This window comes from Camelus bactrianus, chromosome X (assembly GCF_048773025.1).
Source record: "Camelus bactrianus isolate YW-2024 breed Bactrian camel chromosome X, ASM4877302v1, whole genome shotgun sequence".
Lineage (NCBI taxonomy): Eukaryota > Metazoa > Chordata > Mammalia > Artiodactyla > Camelidae > Camelus > Camelus bactrianus.
Window position 1 is genome coordinate 6271358 of NC_133575.1, and position 16475 is coordinate 6287832.

General features: G+C 50.9%; 1 protein-coding gene across 15 annotated transcripts in view; it reads left to right on the forward strand.

The window, feature by feature from the left end:
• Positions 1-16475, forward strand: part of SHROOM2 (shroom family member 2) — a 547407-nt gene that overhangs the window by 82026 nt on the left and 448906 nt on the right. For all 15 annotated transcript variants that reach the window (XR_012504818.1, XR_012504820.1, XR_012504815.1 and 12 more), the window contains one exon: positions 14160-14744. Coding sequence is in view for 3 of the 15 variants with exons in the window: in XM_074359684.1 (XP_074215785.1) it covers positions 14160-14744 (585 nt within the window). In the remaining 12 variants the exon portion in view is untranslated. The remainder of the gene's footprint in view (positions 1-14159; positions 14745-16475) is intronic.

Genomic DNA, 16475 nt, shown 5'->3' on the forward strand with positions numbered 1-16475 from the left:
ATCTGCAACCTGCCTTCCCCGCCGGCGGGTCACCCGAGTAGGTGGCAGGAGGATGCCAGCATCGTGTGAAGACCCTGCTTTGCTTTGGCTTTCCTTTTTTCCATGGCAGTGAGAAATGAGCATTTTCACGACAGACGTTGAATGCGAGTATAGAAAGGAAATGGTGAGTCAGCCACCTCAAAATGAGAAAAGCAGCGAAATCAGGTGTGCGTGTTGAGTCATTAAAAAAATGCTTGGTGGGTGAATTCACACATAGCCTGCTAATTGCAGTGGAAGAGTGTGAGTGGAGAAAATGGGATCAGTGAGGTTCTGAGCGTTTTGCAGTTCTTGGATTTGCTCTCTTTGAGGGTGATTGTGACCATTTAGAGGAATGCGATTTTTCACAGGTTCTATGATGTGTGCTGTGTGTGTGTATGGCTTTCATATTGTGATAGATGAGACAGATTATGAATTTTGGCCATATTTCTGAATGATGAAAGTGGTTTTACTTTCCTGAAGCGGGCTTTTGTGTGTGTATGGAGGGTGATGCCATGTTTACAGGAAAACTGCTACATGTACGTGTCCACACTCAGACACACACTCACTTCGGGTCTGCCATTATTGACTGCCATGGGTAGGAGGCATTTTGAAATGGATGTGTGGTGGTCCTGCTTGGGTGAAAGGTAAAAAGGAGAAGGAGTGTAAAGAAAGATTTCCAGAAATCTATGTGGCAGCATTTGTAATGTAACGGCCAGCTGCCTTCTTCATTTTGTCTGAAGACTCACAGAAGGAATGAATGAATGGGAAATAATATTTTAACATGTCATTAAATAACTGAAGATTTGGTACAGATTTGACAAATGGTTGACCTGTTTCTTCTTGCAAACAGAATCCTTGAGGGCGTGGACTATAAATATTTTTAATGATTATGTTGCAGAAAAGTATTGCATGGATGGTAGGAAATGGGACATCTCTGCTTGCTCTTGTCATGTACAGTGGGAAAAACATTTCACACTTGCTTTCTCTCTTTCTCTGTCTCTTACACACACACACACACACACACACACACACAAAGACATACACTCCATAAGGAAAAATACTTGGAGAGGCATTTTCATTCATGAAAGCATGAACAAAACGCAAGAAAGCCACTTTTAACAAGGAGTACTAGAAATAACCATACATATTGCTGTTGACCACACAGGTCGCATAAGGCTTCTCCTGCCCAGCTGGGGTGACAGGTGACCCTGTAAACGGACGCTCACGTCAGGCTGCTTGTTTTGCATGAACTGGCTGACCCCCTAACCGCCTTTGGATTGTGGAGGCTGGGGCATGTTTCATGTGGCCTTTAGGACTCATTTCCTTCCCTCTCACTACCTGTTTTTCTTTATCTCTTGTCTGCATTACAATTTAAGAAGGCCTAGGTAGGGAAGCAGTGGAAACGAGCTGGCGTTTTGTGTCCAACCAGATCAACCCGTCTCTCCCGGGTCTGTGGACACTCGTGTTTTCTAGCTGGGTTTCCCCACAACAGGCTAGATCAGTCATTTCTGGGAGGTTCGTAGACATCCATGGATGTCTGAAGAGATCCTGGAGGTCTTTAGTTTTTCACCTTTTGAAAGATACTTGCCTTTGTGTTAACTCCCAAGGTTCATGAAGCCTTCTCACATGTATATCTTGGGCCTCACAACATGGTACCGTGTTCATTTTTCAATAAGCAAACTGGGGCCTAAGTGCCCGGATTCACACAGCCAGCTAATGGAGTGTCCTTGTATGCAGTGTGGCTGGTTTTTAATCTGATGGGTTCCTGGTAACCCCTCCCTCCTCTGATTTTGTGAGGTCCTACAGATAAGTGCAGCCTGCATGTAGACTTGGCACAAGATGCCAGACCTGTGCTTCTGTGAACGGTCACGTCCGATGGCCAGTGCGCCAACAATGCGGCGAGAAGAAATTCCAGCGTGGGCTTCCAGGGGCGGGGGTGGGAGGTATAACACAGACACCTCTTAACCAGGCTGAGAAACGGTGGACACGGGTCCCAAGCCTGCGTGGATGTGACCCTCTGTTTCTTCATCCGTGATACAGGGAGTTTGGATTAAATGTTTCCTAAGGACCCTTTTAGCCACTATCATTTTTGATTCTCAAGGAGAGACGCCAGGGACTTCAGTTCCCCTTAAGTGACACATCCAGGCCCATGGGTTGTATTGTTTTAATCACTGGCTATCAACACTCGTGTGAATGAAGACGTGTATATGAGACGTGTGTGTGTGTGTACGTGTAATACCGTTGAGATCCATTTATAAATGAAATGAGCTCTCGTGAGCAGGCTTGAGTTTTCTGCTGGCAGGGCTTTCTTGGCCCGGTGGCTGTGTGCCTGACAGTTCAGCCTGCTCACGGTTCTGTGGGGACGTCAGCTACGAACAGATGTAGTTCTCTGCGGTGTAACTTACATGACATGTGTTATTTAATGACTTTGTGGACAAAAATCTAGCCTGTGGGCCCTTAAACATATTTGGAAGCCACTAAAGGTGGAACACGTAGACATTCTGTGAAGGCATCTAACATTTACACACACACACGCACGCACGTGGTTATCCATACACATGTCAATATGTATTGTAGACATTTCATATAGGAAAAAAGGAAATCTCCCTGTACAGTAAATACCTGAAGCCTATTGGGTAAAGAATCCATTTCTTTTTGGGGAGAATAGGTAATTAGGTTTATTTATTTACTTATTCTAGTGGAGGTGCTGGGGATTGAACCCAGGACCTCATGCATGCTAGGCACGTGCTCTACCACTGAGCTGTACCCTCCCCACCCCATAATCCATTTCTAAATATGGTTCAGCTGAGTAACAGACTATAATCTGATATATTGGGTTTTCAGGATTCTGGGTCACATGCAATTGTGTTAAAAGAGAGACACTTAAAGCAAATGGGTTTTCTCTTAATTTACGGAGATGATATGCTGTTCTAACCACTTCATAATCTCTTTTACCACAGAGTTGCCCAGAATTAAAAAATAGCTCCTGATTTCATAAGGTTGATAGATGTTTTAAAGAGCCAGGATTTATACTTATCTGGGGTCACAGCCTCCTAGGCTGTGGTATATAGTCTTATTACATTTCTTTTTTAAAAAATCTGTTTTACGAATTAAAACATTTCAATTAAAAACATTTGGAAATTCTGGAAAGCAGACTGAAGACTTTAAAAATTGTCCTCAAAAAAAAAAAAAATTGCCCTCAGCCTCACCATCTGGAGAGACCACTGTATCCACTTCCAAGTCCTTGTTCAACACACACGTTCGCTGTTATAGCTGCAGTAACGCTGTGTGTGCTGCATGGCAACGAGTTTTCTTTCTTTGCTGGTACGTGCTCAATGGTCTGCGATAGGGCTGGCCGCTAGAACCCTGTGGACTTGGAGGGGGGTCCCGGTCTTTCTCAGTGAGTCACGCCACAGCCAGCATCGGGTGGTGGTGATATCTGTGCTCTGACCTGCTGGTTTCCTTAGGGTAGCATTCTAGACGGGAGATAGCCAGGCAGCCTTTTGGAGAATACCCGCAAGTTGCCCCCATAAGGTGTGTCCTGTTTATATCCCCCCCAACAGCCTGCTTCCCTGTAACCCCCCTACCCTTACTCCCTCTTTGCTCAGGTCTCAGGACCCCCAGGGGCACGTCTGAGGCATGTCTGCACTAACCACAGGTCTGTTTGTCATGCTTTTCCATGCTTCTGCCTTTCTACCTAAAAAAAAAAAAAAAAAAATTTGTTTTTTCTCTTGTTGGGATGTTTTCCTGTTCATTTGAATGCTTCTGTTCTGTTTCCCGTTGGTAAACCACCTCAGAACATTGCTCATCCTACAGCCCAGGGAGCACAGCCAGTGTTTCGTGACAGCTGTAAGTGGAGTGTAACCTGTAAACTCTGTAAGGCGCCGTGTTGTGCGTCTGTCACTGAGATGATGATGTGCAGCCACTGCTCTTTGGTTAAAGTAGTTAATTTTAAAAATCTGATCATCTAGGATATAAGTATGTCGGAATGAAATAGAGGCTGTGTGACCACAGATACAAACACGTTCGAGAGAGCAGAGTGCCTCTCAGTAACCAGTTAATGTTTTTCTTGGGGTTATGGTTCTGTGGAACAGCTGCGTCCGTTCAGGTGGCCCTTGCTGGGCAAGTTGCCCTCACTGAGTCTGCAAGCCAGACCTGTGTGTGCAGCCGACTGGGTGTGTGCAGGGAAATGGCAGAGCTGGGGCCGCCACCTGTCATCCGAGACGGGGCAGGGGAAGCGCCAGTCACCTCCCAGGCCGTCCGGCTCTGGTGTGCTGGATTTCGGGGCCATGCGATGGTTTCCAGCAGATCCCAGGGATGGCCTTCTCTGTGGGCAGGTCCTCACACAGCTTCTTACTGCCGACTGGCTGGTCGTATTCGTGTGGTCAGTTGTACTGGAGCCTGCAGGGTCATCTCAGGTACAGAGAGAACCACCCTTGAAGGAGCTGACCCTCTGTGATTAAGGAAAATAATATATAACAAGCGGCCACCGACTGGGTGCCCTTAACAAGGGTCATTGATTTCTCACAGACCAAGCTCAAGCTGCTGGCCAGTCCAGTTCCTGGAGAGACGGGTGTCCTGGTTCGCAGACGGCTGGCCGTCTCCTCGCTGTGTCCTCACGGGGTGGAGGGCGGAGAAGGGGAACTGTCTTGTGTGCCTTCTTACAAGGCCACTAGTCCCATTCGTGAGGGCTCCTCCCCCACGACCTCATCACCGCCCGAAGGCCCTGCTGCCTGATACTGTCATACTGGGGGTTAGGGTTGGAGGCAGGAATTCTCAGGGGATGCAGATGTTCAGTCCATAACCTGAGTGTAACTGCCTGTGACGTGGGTAGTCAGAAGGCCCGAGAGAAGACGCCTGCCTCCCTCTCTGCTCTTCTCCCCTCCCTTCTTCCTGCTACCTCCTGCGCCTCGGCTGAGACCTGCTTTGTGCCAGGCACAGAGAAGCCCAGGGACACAGGGGTAGACACACAAAAGTGGGTGCTGGCAGTCTGGCTGGGAGGGGCAATATTAAATGAAAATCATACAGGTGGATTAGTATGGTCTGGGGACAAACACGCAGAGGTGAAATCCTTGTGAGGGTTCAGAGGAAACGAGGCTTCTTTTTGTCCCCAGGCTGGGGAAAGGCTTCATGGAAAAGGTTGTGCTTGATTCGGATCTTAGGGAACAGGAGGGCAGCCTTTCTGTCCGGTGGCCAGACTCTGAAGAGTGCGAATCACAGTGGAGACACGGGACCCTCTAGTGTGTGGGGCAGAGTTGGGCCTTCAGCCAAGGTATGTGCGGGAACGGGGGTCAGTGAGGAGCGGCAGGGGGTTTGGGCCGGACCAGAGGGAACCGGGAGATCAGAGCAGGCAGTCTGGCCTTGATTTGGTGGTGGCAGGACGGGGAGAGAGTTAAGCATGTCCGTTTTCCATGCTATCACTAAATGTATGCGTGCCTGTAAAACTCAGTAAGTGGAGGCGAGAGAGGGGTTGGAAAAGCCCATCAGGGGTCGCCTGTCACACCGGACACCTGAACACTGCGGAACCATTGCTGCAAGGTGGCTCTGCTCTCAGGAAACTTAACTTCTGAATGTTGGACACAGATTCACCCGCTAATGTGTTGAAATGGGGTGTTTCCCCATTATGGCTGCAGAATGGCTTGATTTGTAGAAAGACTTTTAATCCTTCACGTCTGCTGCATGCGGTTGGCTATCCTTGCAGACCAGAGTGCTGAGTAATTTACCAGGGTTTCAAGCAGTGTCTGCCACAGAGCGAGAGGGAACTTTCTGGGCCGGTGGAGTTGTATTTAGGCTTGATGGTGCTGGTAAATGCAGAGTTCTGCACGTGTATCCAAACTCATCACAAGGCACGCCTCGGATCAGTGAATTTTATGGTGTGTGAATGATACCTCGGTAAAACTTGTGGGGAGGTGCGGAGAGTAGTGGAAGTGAAACCGTTACGCAATGTGAAAACCTCCTGGATTCACAGCTGGGTTTCAAGGAACACATCCATGCATTTTTAAAAATGCACTTCAGGCTCAAAAGATGTATACGTTTAAAGGACAGGAATGAAGGTGAACCTGAATTCATACGTTGCTTGTTCCTGTGCCCTAACGTGTGTGGCTTTTGTGCTTGCTTGCTTGCTTTCCTTCTTTTTTACGTTCTTTATTTTTTAAAGTTTTTTTTTAAATTGAAGTACAGCTTGTTACAATGTGTCAATTTCTGGTGCACAGCACAGTGTCCCAGTCATGCATATATATACATGTATTTGTTTTCATATTCTTTTTCATTAAAGGTTATTACAAGATGCTGAACACAGTTCCCTGTGCTGTACAGAAGAAACTTTTTAAAATCTATTTTTATATATAGTGGATTTTCGTCATCTATAGATCGATCATACCTGATAAAAAATGGCACAACCTAGATGCTCCTAAAACTATTACAGAGGTGAATGTCTCATCGTAAAAGAACATTTGTCACGGTGACTCAGGGCTGGTTTTTTCCTTCTTAACTGTCATAGCTTCGAATGACAGTTTGTGGCTGTCCACCTGGTGGACGGTCATGAGAGACCACTGCTCCTGCCAGCAGCTAAACAAGGGGCCCAGAAAAGTAATAAAATCATTGCTTCAAATAAAAACCTCGCAGACCCTCCTCGATGTAGATGAAGCCTCTCCTGTCCTCCCTCTCACGGCAGTCTCATCAGAGCCTACAAAGTGCTCTTCAAAACCAGCAGTTATGGATGTTTGCGTTTTGAGAAAATTAGTGCCTTCCTTGACTTCTAGAATAGGGTGGGCACATTCCAGCCCAAGCACCGAGTTCCCTGGGCCGGAGCGGAGAGGACCCTGTGGTGGAGGAGTGTGGGTTGGTCCCTTCAGGCTTCGTACCAGCGGGTGTCTCACCTGTTTTTCCAGTTTGGGAGAGACATGCCAAGCCAAGGATGGAGACTCTTTTAAGGCCCAAAGCAAGTGGGTGGGAACATGGGAGCGAGAGATTGGGGAGAGGAGGTCCCATAAAGCAGAGCTGGACCCTGCTGGGCGCCCAGCCTCCCTGGAAGCTGTTCTCCAGACACAGGCTGGTGGGCGAGAGTTACCTCACTGGTCCTACCTCCGCCCAGGCCTGGCTTTCTGCGGAGTAAGTCTGAGGAGAGCTCAGACGCGTGGGTCTGAAACCATGGCCTACTTTCCTTGAGAACGCTCCGGGCAGAACTGGAGAGGCAGGGTGAGTAGACACGACTGGCCGGGAGGACAGACTGGCTGACAAATACTTGAGTGCTGCCTGTGTATTCACCCTCATGAATCGGGTGGACATTTTCTTACTTACAAAGCTCTACAGTAACCATAAAAATAAAAACGTTGCCTTTGCTCTTCACAGGAGCAGTCGGCCTGGGGGCTGTAATCTGCAGCATTGTTTCTTTTTACTAGCATCGGATGGAGCAGGGAAGGGGTAACTACACAAACCCTCTGATCTTTGTTACACTTTCTCTGTTCTTTTCTGCGGGTTTGGGACGCATCTGTTACCTCTCCGGACAGCCTGGTGTGCTGAATCGGACAGCTCAGAGCACTTTCCCACGGAAGCAGGTGGAGCCGTGGGGTCAAAGGTGGAGGGAACGTTCCCTTTACTGTGTCTCTTGTCTGCGGGGCGCATTGGTTTCCCGCTTCTGGTGTCTGGGCTCTGGTGGGGTCGCCCCGCGGCGACCGTGCAGCCGGGCCGCCTCTGTGTGCGCTGAGCCGACGGGTCTGAACGCCCGGCTGGAGAGATGGTGCATCTGCATGGGACGATGGGGTCACTTGTGGGTCCCTGAGGACCCCCTTCTATCCTCGGGCTTCTCCAGGCAGGGAAGCCTGTCCTACCAGGTCCCCTAGTCCAACTTGCGTGGCCTGCTCCAGTGCCACCTATGGTGGGGGGCCCCACAGAATCCTGCTCCGACCAGTTTGGCCAGTTCTAAGGCAATTTCAGATCAGTACCAGGCTTGCCCACAAGCTAGGGTGTAATGTGCATTTTTATTTTATCTTATCCTATCCTATCCTATCCTATTTTATTCTATGGTTTCTTTTGTTTGTTCTTTTTTGGGAGGAGGGAGTAACTTGATTGACTTGATTGTGGTAAACCCCAGGACCCCATGCATGTTAAGCACACACACTCACCCCTGAGCTCTACCCTCCTTGCTGTAATATATTTTGAGGAAGGCAAGTAAAAGAATGCCAGGAGAAAACTCTGCTAACACATCACATGAAGATACTGTCGTTACTCCATTTGTCTGTGCCGCCGTGATTCTGTTCTCCTGAAAAGTAATTTTGCAACAGAACCTGGTCTGGAGTTTGGATTGGCAAGGGGGATTTGCCTGATTTTTTTTTTTTTTTTCTTTCCAAAAAGAAAATGAGAAGTGTCACATCTAGGGGCCAACCATGAGGATCCCAGCCACAGAAAAAAAAGGCCTGGAATAGATTCTCGAAACAGGTGTTCTGAAAACATAGCATTGGATCCTTGAGGGGCTGTCCCACACTGTAATCCCCAAACCTAGATGTTTTCTGTTGTTGGACACTAGCCCCTGCAGAAACCAGTGCCTGCATATGTTTGGCTTTGGATCATCTGTGAGTGAATCTCTTTTCATCTCCTCTTCTCCACATAACCACAAATGACACTGGTCTCTCTAATTCGACTTCATTCCTGTTACCATCCAAGCTCCTGCAAGCAAAAGTAAAACCCAAAGGAAACAGCAGACTTTTTTATCCATCTGTTGAAACATTGAAGAAATAACATCTCGTTTTCTAAAGTAATCGTTTTCTCCACGTGACGTTAGAATCACAGAAGGGAGAGCATGTTTGGGGGCTGGTGCAGGGGAAGGCGTCACTGGAGAGGTTGCAGTAAAGAAATGCAAAGTTCAGGGTGATTCAGGCACCTGTCCTGCTGGAAGGTGCGTCTCCGGGACACACCATCGGAGCCGAGCTTGTGAGCACAGCTCTGTCCATCATCATCTCTCGTGTCTCTCTGCCTGCATTTGGTAAGGGTTGTTTGCATGGCTGGAAACTGGGAGAGAAGGACAGAGGCCCTCCTCCTTCCCCATCTGGGAAGTCCCGTGGAGAACGGGCATCTCCCAGGAGAGGGTGGGGATGTTGTTAACCTTGGGCAACGGTGCTCTCTGAAGGGTTTCTAACATGCTTCTGTCCATTGACAAATGGGTTGCTCCATCGATGGGTTGGTTGCCTCTGTTGGGCCCCTATGCCTCGCACTGTCTCCTTTTCCCACCTCCTTGGCTTGTATGGGGTGCTGTGCGGGAAAGAGCCTGGGCTTCTAAGTGTGTCTGTTGGGGATTCCCTGGGGGACAGGAAGGTCAGTGGAGACACCAGCGGCTTGTTCAGGAGACTTGCATTTGGAACGGTGCCAGTGTCCTGTGTCCCCCTCAGCCGCCTGGCCCTGTCCTAAGCCCCGGTGACATCGTCCTCCAGCTGCAGGCAGCCTGACTGGCCACGTCCAGTACATCCCAGCACGCCAGTGTCCATGAGTGCTGACAGACAGTCGGACACTACACAGAATCACTGTGATTCACTCCCCAACAGTGGAAGTGTGCTTTCTAAACACTTCTGACTGTGAATGTGGAACTCGAGTTGTTGGTGGAAGCGTGGGTCTGTTGGAACGCCCCTGGGCCCTCCTGCAGCTGTGTGAGATCATTTCACGTTGTGCAGACAACGCAGGCCCTGGACCCAGGCTTTGCCGCAGGCAGTCTCAGGTAGGGTTGTCGGACCACCTCGGACACATCCACCACCCTGTCCATTGCTCATCTCGACGGTGTGCTGGTTTTGTGTGAGGTCTGTGTTGTTACCTGCTAGAAGCTTGCTCTCTGTCTCCCTCTCTCTCTGTGGTTAAAGTGAGGCAATTCTGTTGCACAGAGTTCTGGACAAACTCCCCAGGGGGCTGCCACTGGGATCCCCTTCCCCGCTCGGTGGCCTGTCTGTACTGAGAGGTGATGTGTGCTGGGGGGAGCGTGTGCGGGATGTTGGTGTCACGGGGACCTGCTTTCGGGTCAGCTCTACCACCCACCATGCATTTCCTGGTTAGGTGCTCACAGTGCATCCGGCTGGTCAGAAACCCCCACAGATCCTGCCTCACCAGGGCTGTGTCTGCCTCTGACTCCCATGGTGACCCAGCGCGGCCTGTGACCGCCTAGGGGTGGTGAGGAAATGAAGCCTCATGGGCACAGTTGCTTGCCTGATGGCACACAGCTAGTAAGGGGTGCTGTGCCTGGAAGTGTCTGCCTGATGAAGCCCCAGTTTGGACGTAGCCACGCACTTGACAATGGCCTCAGATGCCAGAGCATGTTGGGAACAACAGCCTCGAGTCCCAAGTGTGTCCACAAGTTAGCCTTCACCATGCATCCCTTTCCGATCACTGGTTCCAGAAGTACTTAAGAAAGGAGGAGCCGGTGGTGTGTTACTTGAGTCGTCCAGAGGAGTCAGAAATTTTCCTCTCTTCTTTGGCGGAGATGATGATTAACCCATAGCATCGGTGATGGCAGAGCAGTCCAAAAATGTTTAGGTATGTTGGGAATGTTCGCACGCAAGGAAATTTTACCGAGAACCTGACTGCCTGCCTCTCTGGAAAAATGCAGCTTCCCTCCTGATGGTTCTTCACAGGGACCCAAAGCAACAGATGCATTTGTGTGTCTAACGGACTCTCAGGTGATGGCGTGACCTTGTGACCTCTGCCCATAGAGGCACTCACAGCCCCGCGGTGAGAGGGGAGACCTTGGAACGGTGCTTGGAGAGAGCGATGAGCCCTGCGCTGGGGTGACCTGGAGGTGGGGAGACGGCAGGGCTGGCGGAGCTGGGGGCTGTGTGATAAGGAGCCAGCTGTGCAGAAGACGGGGAGGCGGGGAGCAGAGTGCTGGGACCCGAGAGTGAGTCTGGTGACGTCACAGGCCCATCCTGAACAGATGGAATATGGAAATAGAGCCGCCTCCTCTCAGAGGTGCTGACTGTGGGCGCGGGCTGACTGTCTCTGTACCATGGTTAGAAATGTAGATTTGAGTAGTAGCAGTGCTCATGAGCTTTTAAGAGCATTTGATACATAACTTTTTAATTAAAAATAATTTTTTTTGGCTATTAAGTGTGGTTTATGTCCTCTTGTAGGGTATCCGCGCTACTGGGCAGCATTGAATGTGGCCTTCCCTCCACGTGTCAGATTAGTTTTGTTTCCCTCTGCAGGCCTGTTTCAGACCTTCCATCTCCCTGTGTCCTTCACAGCCGCCAGTTGGATGAGGGCGGTGTGGCGCTGGGCTCCGGAAAGAGCCCGCCGTGCCCCCTGCTTGGGAGCTGCCCTCCCCTTCGTACTGTGTCGCAAGCATGTTCTGCACGAGAATGAACAACCTCACCTGCATATCATTTGCTGGCTTTCTGAAATTCAGCTGCCATTTCAATCTCTTGGTACGGCTGACTCCTTGCTTCAGGGTCCACACAGGTCTGTGTGCAGGGAGACACTTAAGTGCTTAATCACTGGCAAAGTCCTTAAGGCACCATGTTTTCTTGAGCTTTGTCTCTGGATCTTGCTATCACCATTGACTTTTTCCTTGAAAATACCCAAAAAAGGGGGGAATGTATGTACATAAACAGACACACGTACACAGCAGACACATGCAACATACATGATACAGACACGAAGACACACGTTATCTACAGAGTAGTCGCTTGGAACCTATTTGAAACCCAGATTGTACTGTGACCCCTGCAGAACCCTAAATTCCCATCTTCCGTCCTTTTTCTTCGTGACCCTGATTTCCTGAATGCTTACCAGCTGGGACATTAAAAACCAATTAGTGGTTTTATGGCTTTGACTTTGCAAGTTTAGCGAGAGGCCAAGAAAAGATCAGGGTATGGGACAGACTTGGGCCAGAAATTGCCAGGCTAATGAAACTCTAAAGTTCAACGTGGGGTGGGCCACAGGGACTGCTCTTCTAGAATGAGAAGTGACAGGGCAGCACACGCTACCGAGGCTCCCCCGCACCCCCCCCCCCCCCGCCTCCGCCGAGAGCGCCCACAGGTCATGCAGAGGCTACCCCGCTGGGAAGATGGGAAGGAGCCTGTGGGGCCTGCGGATGAGAGAAGCCAGGCTCCCACCCCGTGCGCAGGGCTTTTGCTCTGAGTCTTGGCCGACCTCTCAGGGGGACTTTGCCTCCCATAGGTGTGTTCTCTACCCTTTCTGGGTGGATGTCAGCACATCCTAAGCCACTTCGGAAATACAGCTCTTTTTAAATTTCACATATTAAATGTGAAGCCAGATGGCCAAAGGCACTTAGCTTTTTAGCAATAAACTGTAGCTGATGTAATCCTCCGTTTCAGTGAGGTGGTGGGTATTTATTAAATAATAGATACTAGGTACTCGCATGTCATCTGCTGATGCTAGATTCTGAGAGGTTTAGTAAGAGAGTAAAACGTTCAAGTGTACCTCAACTCTTTGAAATGAAATATTGGGGAGGCATTCGTCAATTGCCATGAATTAGGTTTCACCATCTCAAGAGGCACAGCGGCTTAAATGGAAGGGGAGGCCCGAGGCTCACTTCTGCACGCAGGCCACATGACGTAGTGCATGACCGGACATCTGAGCCGGGAGTCACGCTTCTGCGACTGAGCTGTCTGCTGTTTGCATCTGAATGCCATTCTGTGTTTTGTAACCTGCCAGCTGCTTGACTGTGTATTGTTCTCTAAACCATTGATTGCATTGTTCAATTTATTTTGATAACTTCTAGTCTTAGTGTGTACCTAATACATTTTTTTTTGGAAAAAACTAACTCCTTGTAGCTGGGTGAATAGTTTCTTAATTTGGAAGCAGAGAAGAAACCGGCCAGCCCCTGTTTGGGATTCCCTGGGGACTGTCACTCTTCCAGACGCTGAGCCCTTCCAGCTGCTGGCTTTGGCCCAGGGTCCACTGTGTCTGTGTTCCCGGCAGCTGGCAGACAGGGGCCAGGGGGGCAGTTTGATGTGGTCTGAGTTCTGCTCTAGGGCAGCCATCAAACCTGGAAGGGACCTTTGTCCTGAGGACATAGCAAAAGAGATGTGCATAGGGGACTTGACTCTGAGTGCAGCTGCCTGGATGGGGTTGGGACCTCTGTACCAGCCAGGCCTAGAATCACGTCCCAAGAGGCAGGTGCACCTCCCAGGTCCCAAGGTCGCTGGTTGTGTGTGTGTGTGTGTGTGTGCGCGGGGGGGGGGGTCTTCTCTCTGGCTGGCTACGGGACATCTCTTGTTGGCACGTGTGCTACACCTACTGGTTCTCTGACTACACCTACTGGTTCCTCCTGTTAGAGTCTCCTTTTAACTACTCCAAGGCTGTCTCCTCAATGGAAAACAGTCCTTCCCTTCAATGGAGGGGTCAACTGGAGGATCATTTTATTAGTCAGGTTGGAAGAATGTGTGTCAGCAAAAGCAACAAAGGCATGGCCGGCTGATGGGTTGCGAGTTTGACAGTAATTGTAATACCCGCTAGCTTTAGCTACAGCGTAGACAGACATGCTTGTGAAGCATGTCTGCATGTGTTTTGTAGGGGTGTGTGTGTGTACGTACGCATATAAATACACATCACGGAAAGGTAGAAATGGATATGGAAATGGATAGGGGTGTGGGAAGGTCAGTGACTCACAGCAGCTTGCAAAGAAAGTCTTTGTTCTTCTTGTTTTTAATAATACACTACTCATTTTAAAGGTTTTATTAATTTATTTGCTGCCTGTCTTGGAAATTTCAATCCCTTTGTCTATGGCAATTTCCCGAAATAAGCCACATGAAAATGTTGCAATGTCAAATAAATCCTTATGAATATCACAGTGCGAAGATTTCCATACACATTGTTTTTACATGTTTGTATAAAATACACGTTGCCCCAAATGGCAGCTTGTGCATACATGCATGTTTGTCTGTAACATGTGTACGTGTGTTTTTTACCTCCTCCTTTCCTGTGCTGTGTGTGACGCGCTAGGGTCCCGCCTGATTTCCAGGGCAACGTTTGGATGTGATGCCTTGCGGTAGGAATTGCAGTGGGGGCAGATGTGGGGAAACGAGTGTGGGTTTAATTCCTTAAAATGCGTGCAGGAGGTTAAGGAGGTCTGGGTCCAGTCCCGTCTGGGGCGGAGATGTTAACTGGAGCCATCGGTTCATTCTCGTTCCTTCCTCCTGCAGACGAGCGGATGCCCGGTGTGCAGAGGACAGTCCAGGAGCACCGCGGGGCCCGCGGAAGCCGTCCCCGGACTCTGAGCCACCTCGTGCCCGGGAAGCCCCTGAGGGGCCCTGGGAGGGCCGCGGCCGAGCGGGGACCCTACCTCGCGACTACAGATACTCGGAGGACCCCGCGCGGGGGCAGGACCCCCGGCCCCAGAGCGCCGCCCCGCTGGCCAGGAGGCCCGCCCCGCAGCGGCCGCCGCCGCCGCCGCCGCCCAAGCGCGAGCCCAGGCCCTTCCTTGCGGCCGCCCCCGGCAGGCCCGTCCCCCGGGCGGCCCCGGAGCTGGGCCCCGACCGCCCGGCGCCGTCCCGCAGCCCCTGCGCCGCGGCCGGGAAGCCGGGCCGGGAGCCGCGCGCCCCCGCCGAGCCGGGCCGGCAGCATGTAGACGAGCGCGCAGCCTGCCCGAGGCGCGCGCCGCTCGCTTCCCGCTTCCAGCCCCCGCACGCGGCGGCCATGGAGACCTCGCGCTCCCCGTCGCCTCAGTTCGCGCCCCAGAAGCTGACGGACAGACCCCCCCTGCTCATCCAGGACGAGAACGCCACCAGGTACCGTCTCGGGCCGGCGGCCGGATGCCTTCTCCCCCTTCGCCGCTCCCTTCCTACTGCGGGGGGGGGGGGGGGGAGGTCTCCATGCCTCTTCCCTGGATGGTGTAGGATCACCGCCTTGCCTCCGGGGACTACCGTGGAGGGGCGCCCACAGCTGTAGTTGGATCTTTAACTTGTTGGAGGCTTTCCTGCCCCACAGCGGGAGGTGAAGGAGGCAGTAGACTGTCCCCAGTCCCCTTCATCCAAGTCCAACACACTGATGTCTGCGTGACCTGTGGGCACCATCTGCACTCTGGGGCCACCTTTCCCCGATGGTCAGTTGGTCCTTCTGTTTGCAATCAGAATCAAGTTTAACCTGAGCGTGAGACCTTCAAGCAAAACTGGTGTTTCTCATAATGTGCAGTATTTCCACACTCCTTTTTTATAGATGTTTTTATGTGGAAAGGCTGAGCTGGCATATACCTTCATGCAGAAGAAAAGTGGATCACATTCCATGGTGCTGTGGTCAGGTTCCGGCATGGAAGTGTCTGTGGTACCTGCTGAGATGTTGGTAGATGTCATCAGGCAGGGACCAGTAGTCAGGAGTGCTGACCGTTCACCTCTCGCCTCCTCCCTGGGTGCCCCTGCAGAGCTGAGGAATGGAATAAAGGGAGAATTTCCTTCTCATTCTTGAGAACACTGGTTCTCAATCGGGGGGAGGGCGATTCTGGCCCCCAGGGGACACTCGGAAGTGTCTGCAGTGTTACAGCTGTCGCAGCTGGTGGGGGTGGGGGTGGGGATGGCTCCTTTGTTCCTGTCATCTCGTGGGTAGAGGCCAGGTCACCACGCAGCATCCTCCAGTGCACAGGACCACCCCCTGCAGGGAAGTATGTGGCCCTGCATCTCAGGACTGTCCAGTACAGTGGCCATACGAGTGGAAGTTAATGAACATTGAATAAAACCCGTTCCCCCGTTGTGTCCCATGGGGCTGGTGGTGCCGCACTGGGCAGCGCAGCTGCCAGCTGTTTCCATCCCCACGGAGAGTCCTGTTGGGCCGCCCTCCTCTAGACTTGTGGATTTTTTTTTTTTTTTTGGACTTAAGATAACTCAGTGGAGAGGAGATGTTACTGGTACCATCCCATGTCTCCAAGTGTGGCATCAAAACCGCAGCTTCATCTGCTCTGTGTCATTCAGAATGCAGGTGTCACCTTGGGGTCCTTTTAGTTGGTAACATTGTTAAGCTCTGAACAGAAGGAGAGGCTATAAAGTGGTCTGTGTGTGTGTGTGTGGAGAGGTTGTGACACCATTGCAGCCAAGCCGCCTTGGGTCCCTCGGTTTTCGGGAGCTGGTCTGGGTGCAGTGAGCTCCGCTGAGAAATGGCCACTTGCTTGCACGGTGCTGATGCCGTCTGTTAACTGGAGGAGGTGGGTAGTGTTTTTTGCTTTCTCTTGCCCAAAGTGAGTGTGGATATTCTCATGGTGTTTTTTCTCTGAGTTTGAGGTGGATTTCACCAGGCAGCTGTTATACCTGTGGCAGCACTGAGTGGTGGCGTCTTTAGGCATCCACACGATTTTGTGGCCCTGTCAAGTATGTTTGGGACAATAGATGTTATCTTTAACCAGTGTCCCTCCCTGCACAAGCCCTTGTAGAGAGCCTGAATTGCGGTCAGCGTCCAGACCTAACTCCACATGTGTCCTCTTGGGAGCATAGTCAGGCAGATGGTGGCCACGCCACCCTCGAAGTTGCTGCCAA